Source organism: Diadema setosum, chromosome 1 (genome assembly GCF_964275005.1).
Source record: "Diadema setosum chromosome 1, eeDiaSeto1, whole genome shotgun sequence".
Lineage (NCBI taxonomy): Eukaryota > Metazoa > Echinodermata > Echinoidea > Diadematoida > Diadematidae > Diadema > Diadema setosum.
Genome location: NC_092685.1, coordinates 39126487 through 39136703, shown reverse-complemented (window position 1 = coordinate 39136703; position 10217 = coordinate 39126487). Strand labels below are relative to the sequence as shown.

The 10217-nt window shown below is 38.9% G+C and overlaps 1 protein-coding gene across 1 annotated transcript; it reads right to left on the bottom strand.

The window, feature by feature from the left end:
- Positions 1-1291: 1291 nt before the first annotated feature.
- Positions 1292-9206, bottom strand: LOC140230347 (protein-L-isoaspartate(D-aspartate) O-methyltransferase-like). Its single transcript, XM_072310499.1, has 7 exons — positions 8799-9206; positions 7737-7841; positions 6975-7006; positions 6314-6418; positions 5389-5509; positions 4433-4518; positions 1292-3384 (listed from the first exon to the last, which is right to left on the bottom strand). Exons 1-7 carry the CDS (start codon positions 9052-9054, stop codon positions 3202-3204), a joined length of 888 nt encoding a protein of 295 aa, XP_072166600.1. The 5' UTR covers positions 9055-9206; the 3' UTR covers positions 1292-3201.
- Positions 9207-10217: the final 1011 nt, after the last annotated feature.

Here is a 10217-nt window from a genome sequence, read left to right as displayed (position 1 = left end):
AGTACACTGTATTGCTTTTGAAGGAATTAGATAAGAGTGTGGAGTTCAAGAACTTTCATGAAGTTCTACACATGGCAAATGCCCTTTGTAAGGTGCTCATTGCCTGTTTGTATGTGTGGTTTTTTTTTGTTCATCCTTGCTGGTTTTCTTGTTTGGTTATTTGGTTTGTTGGTGGCTTTTTTTTTTTGGGGGGGGGGGGGGGCTGAAAACCATGGCTGCATGTGCAACACATAGTTCCACAGTGAAGTACAGTAAATACTGGCAGTCTATATTGTTGATGGCTACAGATGGTATATTACACACTTCTTTGAATATGTTTCACAACAAATTAGGCAGTAAAACTCAAAGGAAATTGGAGAACAGAATAGAAAGTCTTAAATTCAAGGATAATTGAAAATACCTGCCAAATCTGTTGCAAACAAGTCACTTTAACTTTTTTCATTAAAGCTATATTAACTATGTGTGACTGCATTATGAATCATTCTGAGAACATACAATTTGAACTGCAGGGCTTATAAGGTCCTCAATGGTATTATTTTCTTATACACCAAAACAAACAGAAAATAACAACAAAATACATAGTATGCACCATAACAGCTGCCTTTGTTAAAAGTAAAGTTACCATTATATTATGAAGGAGCCACAAGCCCCAATTTGTGGTGCTGAAATTAGCCCAGGTGCTTCAAGCCTTGAAAACCGCACCATGCAAAAGTCTTAAAACTCTTCATACACTTCCCAGTTCAGTTCACCAATGCTATCAATATTCTACACAAATGCTTTACGTGAAAGTCATTTGACTCTGGTAACTCTTATTTGATGCACAGATTGAAAAATATGTTTCGTTTTTAGGGAGATCAGCTTTTTGCTGCATATGTTTTTGATGTCACTTGTTACGTAACCAGTTGCTTGCTGGAATAGGATCTGCCAGGTCATTACCCTATGAATTTTCAATATCTCTCATCTGCAAAGGTTTTAACGCAACTTGGCAGGAGCAAAGACATGCATCAACTGCTCCAGTCATCCAGGCCATGACATCATATGCCTGCCTCAAAAGATCTGGATTTGATGATATTATAACTCTATTTAGATTCACAAAATCATCATAAAATGTTGAATTTGTGCAATTAATTTACTCACCAAACCCTCTCAGTTAGTATGAACACTGCTGATTGCAATTACTAGCAGTATGTAATGCATTGGTCGAATACGACAACATAGGCATACTACAGGTGTGAAATCACAGTGATCTCAAGATTTCAGGGAAATCATTTTTGTTTTTGTTTTTGTTTTTGTTTTTGTTTTTGTTTTTTATATTGCATACAGTAATGTCCAGACATGCAATTCTGCAAACAAAAAGTCAGATTGATTCAAATTAAAGAATTTTGCACCAAGTTGTTTTTATCGCAACTGACTGACAAATTGTCCTACATCAACGTAAGCAAACACTAATTATTCAGTGTCTTAGTAGTAGCCGTGACAGAATTCATCACGGCTACTACAGTACTAAAACACTGAATAATCCTTATTAATTTATGTCGATGTAGGGCAATTTGTCAATCAGTTGCAACAAGTCAGATTATTCTCCCAAAGATCTACACCTCATACAGCAGATACTTCTGTACTACAAATTCTGGGATCATGTCCTCTCCCAAGTTCACTTTTTTTAGCAGTCTATAAGATTCTGGCTCCACTGACACTATAAATTCCCATCCATCTACAAAATAATGAGATGCCAATATGACACTTGATAAAAAAGCAAATGACTGATGCTATCAGCACATCACTTCACGCAGTCTTTACAAATCATATCCTCTCATTTGTCATGGTGCCATATATTACTGATTTTTACTGCCAGCCAACATATCGGGATTGTTCTTCAAACCAAAGGCAGGTAGTCCAATAGGAGTCTTTCTTTCAGTGATGCCCTCACTCCAATCTCCCGTGCACTTCATTATTTCTCCATCCAGGGAGGACCACACCAGCCTGCTCCTGTTACACGAGACATCAACCTCTACATTTCTCACTGACAAAGGACTGCTTTTCTCCGTGTTCTTCATAGCGTATGATTGCTCTTCAAAGTCTGTCATGGTGATGGACAAGCTCCTTGAGGTGGTTTGGAGGAACCCCTCAACTAAGTCCTTGAGGCAATCCTTGAGAACGAGTGTTCTACAGAATCGCCATCATCCAGATGAAAACACTTCCTTCCATAAGATTGCTGCGGTGGACGACCTTGCAGTGCTGACCCGAAGATGGACACAACCTTCTTAATGCATGTCCGATGTTGACTAAATCTTTGCGTATATCCCTTGCACGGCTTCTTCAGTCACATAGCTTTCTCTGAGGGGTATATCCCTTTAATCCTTGGCATGCTACGCCCATGTTAACTTGCCTCTAATGAATAGTCACATTCATGTTCACTGGCACAAAGAGGAATGCTAAATTCTTGTTCACTCAAAATAGACACACAGTCATTGCCTATGTCTACTGACTGATCTTGGTGGCTGGTATTGTATGCTTGATTGATTCCATTCTTTAGGCGATTCCCACGCATCTCGCTTTTATTTGTTGCCTGTAGAGAAATCTTGGCATCAGCGTCAACTCCTGTTTCTTATCCTAAATCCGCAAATAAAATCTGTCGCTGCAGAACTTACACCTTGGCACTGGCTGAAAATCCAGTGGGTTCATTAAGATCTTATGCCACCATCACATATATTTTGACATTCTTGCACCAGAGCTCCAAACCCTGAAACACATTTTCTACCATCCTCCTTACGTACAATTTCATCAGCGACTTTACAAACCACTAAATGATGGTAGGTACAACCCGGAGGGTATTAAAACTCCACACAACTCGTCCCTTCTCAATCGCAATGATAAAGCAGAGCCAACATGGTCAATAAATGATGAGAGCAAAGTTACGTAGACACTGATGCCATCGCCATCTTTGCTTTATCCACACAAAGTCCAATGCTGTACACACTACTGATCTTCCGGATCAGATATATTTCCAGTTGATTACCTTAAACACTCTTGCACTGCAATCCTTCATGCACTTAACGAAGAACCAAACTTTCCTCCAGATAGAGCAGCAGGGCGTTAGAAATCAACAAAGAAAAATGAAAGAGAAAAAAAGAACCAAAGAAAGAGAATTGAATAATGCAATGTCCAGCTGATTTTGCAAACACCATGCCCCCCTCCTCCTTACTTCCATCGCCCCGGCCACTGCTGGTCTTTGCTCGTGAGGGGGACGTAGACCACACCCATTAGGGTCTTCTTGGTGATCTGACCATCCTCTTTCTTATCATACTGCTCCAGGTTTTGGCTGGCCCCTTGAGGCCCCACTGGGATGATCAGACGACCTCCAGGTTTCAGCTGCTCTATTAACTGCAGAGACAATTCAGGGACACAAGATGGGTACATCAATGCTATTTCAAATGCAAAGTCTTGATTATTTTGTTATATAACAGCATTATAGCATTCACCCTGTCAACTAACAGCGATGTTCATACACTTCTTTGTTCTCACCATAATGTGCAAACATTTATAAACAATCAAAGAATTCAAACAAATTTATACAAATGCTTTGACACCTTAATTCCAATGCTGAAGGCAGTTTTATCTTACTTTATATTTTCAAGTATGTCACAAAATTCAGAGTTCAGACCAGTAGGCCAACTGCAATTTTTTGTACAGTTTGGAGGTCATCAAGATGAGCTTTTCTACCCCAAACACCAAATTAGTAACTAAAATCCAGTACTCCAATGACAACCACATAATGGAAAGTTTCTTCTTTAAATAGTATTCGGTAACAAATTGAGATAAGCTTCAAAAATGCATCTATCATTAGCTCACTTTCACAATAAGGAATTACATTTCCCAGGATTTGGGTTTTCTTTGAGAATCTAAGGCATTTGCCAGTCCCCATTAAAGAGAAAATAATAGATAAGCATATGCCAGAGACTCCAACCCAAAGCACCTTCTGATCTGGAGATTCTCCCGCCTGAAACCCCTAGCAAACGGGAGACTCCAACTTGATGTGTGTGAAGCGCGAAGTTCCTAGGGTTCTAGATGCTCTCTTGTGCTATCTAAGGCTTATTTTTTCAACATACGATAGAAATAAGTAAGAAATCCCTTCCAACGGGAGACAAAAAACCAGGGCGGGAGAAATTAAATCTCAAACAGGAGAACGGGAGATTTTGCAAAAATGGGTTTTCGGAGATCTCCCGTCGAAAACGGGAGAGTTGGAGTCTCTGATATGCATACATATGCATTCACACATACAAACATACACACAAACAGAATTACATACCTACATATAATCATGCATACCTTCAAACATGCAAACATACATACATATACACATACCATGTTTGTACACACACCCTTACACACACAAACACTATCATGAACAAGGCTGAGATGCAAGACTTACTGCTTTCGGTAATGTAGGGGCTGCTGCACCAACATGTATGGCATCATACGGGGCACCCGGTGCATGACCCTGCCGCCCGTCTCCGACTGAGGAATAAATTGGAGGTAAACGATTGCCGGAGGTCATGTGATACCTAGCTGACCATCGCTAACAGTCAAACTTTCATCTTTCTTTCAGGCAGTGACTCTCATTGCCATAGCAACAAGATGGAGATGCACACTAACAATCTGCCAATGCCAACTTAAAGATGTATAAACTATTTGAATAAACTTACTAGTGGATTAGCTTTCTATGATGTCGAAATCAAAAATAACGGGAAAAAAAACACCAACAAATATATTCATCCTCATCCCAAATTCATTTGAAGACTCATCAAAAGTGTTAAAAAATGATCTTGAAAAGTAAAATGAGAGCAACTCGACTGCAGCACAGAATTGACTGGCATACTTCAATCTTCTTACACAACATTCAGCCATTCATTTTACATTTTCTTGAAATTCATTGATCTTGACCACTGACCCTGAGACTCCCAGCTGACCTAAAGGCTAAATATTACATTCTTTCCTCTCTCTCTCTCTCTCTCTCTTTTGGGGGGAGGGGGGTTCATAGAACAATGACCACTGACTGTAAAACAACTGTCTATTTATTTCTGCCATTCCAGCCACATAATTACACCACTGAAAACTTCTGATTGGTGTATACATGTTAATTAATGTCATTTTCAACCAAATTTAGTGATCTGTGATCCTTCATCTCATGATTTTTTTTTTTATCCAAGATCTAGCCAGTGATGTGATTTTTGATCGACTGATCTTAACTTGTCTCTTGAGACAGAAAAAAAAAAACAGCCTGAAACAGCCTGAAATTTTGCAAAGTATCAATTTTCACAATTTCTTTAGATGTGTGGGATGACCATAAAAATGGTGACTGCGCTATAGATAAAACAGACAACTTACCTACTAGTTCAATTCTTCCTGATCTTAGTAGATCTGGATTGTCCTTTTCAATATTCTTCCTAGATTTATCTACAAGTTCCTGGATATGATCAATACCTACTACTTTGCCTGTAGGGCCAACCTGTGACAAAATGGACAAAGTAAATAGAAAACAAAGAGAATAAAGATTACTAAGATAGTATACCAATACCCATCAAAATGACAATTTAAATTTTAAAGAGCAATAGGTGGTTACGTAACATACCGGGTATTCAAATTTCATGCCATATCTTTTAAACAAAGGTTGATCTTGACAACCGGAATGCTTGTCCGAGGCGTGTCTGACATAGCAACATATAATATATGCAAACTGGATTCCAGCAATTAAATTTCATTTAAGATGAGCAGGTGAATGGAATAGCTCGTAGAATGAAACATCCATAAACTTGAATACATTACGAAAATGGAATATTGTTCATGAGGCAATTTGACATACAGGAGCACTAAAGAAACTAGGGGAGGAAATTTCTGGTGAATCTTTATTTCACTCAAACAGGATTAGTTTTACCAGGTATATATCAAGTCATCTGCTTTTCTGAACTTCAACTGAACTATGGTTAGATTGTGATTAGCTATAATTTGCAAGAGATATCTTCCAGAAGCATTTACACATAATCTCCTCATACTCCTCTTTTTACTCATTCTTCCATCTTTTGAATTTCAAGTTCATATTGGAGTTCAGCAGGACACAGAAACCTAAGATGATTTGTCTTCCTCAATAATGAAGCTAATAGCAACCACAACCAACTCCACTAGATGACAAACTGTTGAAGTAGTTTGAAAAATCTTTTTGTTGATGGAACTTGAATTCTGTGTATTGCCCTTATAGATTGTGTACATGGGGTGATTTATGTTTTAGTTCAGAATTCAAGGAGATGTTATTTACCATGAGTGCCATACAAGCGGTAAGATAGCCACTGCCTGAACCTACATCGAGTGCGGTCTTGCCTGGAGCAAGGTGATCCCGTAGCAGCTCTAGAGCATGGGCATGCTAGAAAGAACATACGATATAGTTTCAATAATAAAAGCGGGACCCTCTGAATGAATTAGTGCCAACATTGACGAGGCTACCCAGGATAAATAGATGATATCATCATCATAACTTACATTATATTTACCATTATCCTCATCATTGTCATCATTATCAATATCACCGTTAGCACTAAAATTACAATAGCAATCCAAATACAACAAAAATTATCTTTATCGTCATTATTAGCCCTACTACCACTGCTGCTACTACAAACAAATCTCATTTTTCCAATTGAAGTTTCACCTCACTTCATCGATTGGCATTCAGTATCTATGCAATTTTTGCAAAATTTTACATCATGTCTTCTGGTGCAATCAAAAGTAAATAAACAGCAGTGGTCACATTTGCATTTATTTGCTTCTTGCCTTGCATAATATACAATTCTTACACTATTTCACAGCTTCAAGCTCCACATCACCAGTTCAAAAGCTTCACAAGTCTCAGAATAATAATGTATAAGGTACTAGGTATTTATCAACTCTGGGCATTAAGAGTGTTGCAATCAAACACTTACCATATGCGGTGCACTTATAGTCACTGCATAACCTGAAAGAGAATGAGGCGACATAGTAGGGCAGAAAGTGTTTCAGTTACACAGTCCGAGTCACTTCTCAAGAAAATCCTTATCATTCATACATCTCGGTAAGAAATGAATAGGCAAATGAATAAAAGTACCGTGCCTTTACTACAAACAGACTTCAAAGGATCCAACACTATGGATTTTTTCTTAAATCAACTCACTAGTATCTTGTAAAACATGCTTGCTTTTTTTTTTTCTTTTATATGTGGCCAAAGAGTTTGGTAAAACCCCCTCCCCCCCAAAAAAAAAAACCAAACAAACAAACAAACAAACAAACAAACAAACATGTGACATTTAAATACAAAGTCTGCATCTTGAATGCATCATCTGCAACTGCCACTGATTGTGTGTGATCTAGGAGTGACATACTTACACATGACACTGAATGATAAAAGCTGGAACTCACTGTGGTAAAGTAAGCACACGTAAGTTATTCACTGGATTTCATTCATGATACTGTGACATTGCAGTTGGCAATTACGGACTCTTCATAGATATATCAGGCTGTTTTGTGCAATCAATCACAGACTCTTCTCACTTGTCTGTTTGGTCTGTTTCCTCCTGAAGTCAGCACAAAAACAGCAACAGCAACATTTAACTGATACAGAAACCTCGACTTTTGGGCAGAGATTTTACTGGAATGTTTGCTGGATAGCATCCAAGTTATTGCATGGGATGTTAAACAGAGCTACCTACCAATACTTTGAGGAGAGTCTGCATACGGGGAGTGTGTGCTGTAGTGCTTGCGATCCACATTTCTCATCGCCTTCAGCACCGACTCGGTCTTGATGATTCCATTTTCTAGAGGACAGAACCACTGCTAAGTAAATCACTAGGAATATAGGATTATAGCTTGGATATTTCATGATTTAGTTGAAGTCGACTCTGGGGACTCTTAACATAGTATTCAATGGGCATTAATACTACATTCGTCATCACCACCGAACAAATTACAAATGCCGAGAAGCTCTTGGAAGATTATCGTCAAAGGGAAAAGTGATTTACATGAGACCCTATCATACAATAATGAAATGTGTCATCTGAAACTATCCAGCTGTGTTCATCAAAACACACAATGGAAAAAAAAGAAGAAGAAGAAAAGAAATAGGATCTACATCAGCATCACTTTACGAAGTTCGGATCATTGTCATTAAGTTTCATACCCCGTTAATTTACATAATGCCATGGACATCATTCATCAACTACACGGCCAGACATGGTTTGTACAATAAGTTGCTTGAAGTGTACTGGAGAATAGGTAGCATCCTCGACCTACAGTCTATGTATATGCATGGGCTATAATGATACCTCATTAGAGATCATGTCTAGATCTAGTAATTTACTGCACACGACTGGTAGGGAAGATTCTGCTGTCTACTCTGACAGTTTATTTTGCAGTCAGCAACAGACCGAGGCCGAGATTCGCTCTTGTATCTGATTTCATAAGTGCAACGTCTTACATAAAATGGAATACACCTACATGTTTATTATTCTGCCTTTGGTATAGATTACATCGAGATTTGACAAAATTAGAGTCTAGGATTTTTTCATTATATAAACTTTATTAACGTTTATTTCTGTCCATCACAACATTCACTAACACCAACTTGCATGAATGGGACTATCATAATTGGTGGGGTCGCTCAGGTTGAGCCATAATTTCCCGGTAGTGCAGTATCAGCATCTATATGGAAGGCATGTTAGATCAGTGACGGATTTAGGAGCTCGACTCCGTCACCTCGAGAGCTCGTTACTTACCGTGAAGCCTCGTGATGAGTTCCTCGTGTGATTCGCCGCTCGATCTCCACGCCATTTCAGCTCGATGTAGATACCGCGCCCCTGCGGCCCCCATAGGTTCGCATGTGCCGTCTTCTCCGTAGCTGCCGCTTTCACAGTATTCACCCCCTACGTCAACATCGGCAGCCCGATGATCTTCTCCGACAACACACCTTGTAAGGCAGACAAGAACAATTATGAAGAAAGTCTGTTTGGCAACAGATTTAAATCCCGACATTAGGAACACGATTCCACGTCACCCACTTTTAGTTATGACCCAATTATGATACCGTTATATATCAACATGACACCACAGAGGCGATTCAGTTCCCAAAAAATATGCGCCCTCAGAAATTGTTGAGCAACATTCAGTCGACATCACCACCAACTTTGAACGTAATTTTTTTAGTGATCTATCACATCGCGCAGCACCGAGGCCTCGTTGGTTGACTTCCAGCAAAGAACATAAACGCGTAGCACCAGGCAAATCAAAGACAATACAAAAAGAAAATCAATATGCCCCAAAAGAAAAGAAAAGAAAAGAAAGAAAGAAAGAAAGAAAGAAAGAAAGAAAGAAAGAAAGAAAGAAAGAAAGAAAGAAAGAAAGAAAGAAGGAGAAGAAATTAGCAAAAGCAGAAACTATTATTCTTACCCGGATGAAATACGAATGAGATAAAGGACTTCAACTCATTATCTCCTACAAAATTAAAGTCCAACAAGCCAGAGGTCACTAGCGAAACGATAGGCTACGAGTATACCGACACAGGGGATTCAGAAAGAAAGAAAAAAAAAATAGGGATGCACAGGTCACGCACTTTATAAATTGGCTCGCGGTTGTTTCCCGCGAGGGATGGTCTGGGGGATTCCCCTCCTGCCCTGCCCTCCCCTGCCCTGCCCTCCCCATCCCCTCCTCCAAAGCTCCTCCTATGGAAAGTAAAAGGCACGGGGGAAGGGGTGCCATGGAAATAGCCTAATACTGATTTCTTTTTAATTGTACATAGCATGTAACCCCGAGTGGTAGAAGAAGAAAAAAAAAAAGAATAATGTACGACCCACAACGGCACCTTTCACGGTTAGTTTAAAATAGACATTAATTCTCTTGCCTGATTCTGTAATATGAACAAAATGATGTGAACTCCCGTTAAAGTAAAGTCATACATAGTCCTACAATATCGTATAGGGCCCTATAATGAGAGATTCTTTAAACTCGCACATACACAACAACAACGACGACAACGACAAATCAAAACAAATTTTATATGTTTTCACGAAACAGTGGAGGCAGCATAATAATATATACATGTATTGTCTATTTTATGCAAAAATAAATGAAAAAAGATGATTATGCATGTCATGGCCATATTGGATGTCATACTGTACTTTTTTCCTACTAAATTATAA

Coding starts and splice junctions, on each gene's coding strand:
- LOC140230347 (XM_072310499.1), bottom strand. CDS start 9,054: ATGTCGGGATTTAAATCTGTTGCCAAACAGACTTTCTTCATAATTGTT. Junction 7,842..8,798: donor ACTCATCACGAGGCTTCACG/GTAAGTAACGAG, acceptor TCTGTCCTCTAG/AAAATGGAATCATCAAGACC. Junction 5,510..6,313: donor CCGCTTGTATGGCACTCATG/GTAAATAACATC, acceptor ATTTTGTCACAG/GTTGGCCCTACAGGCAAAGT.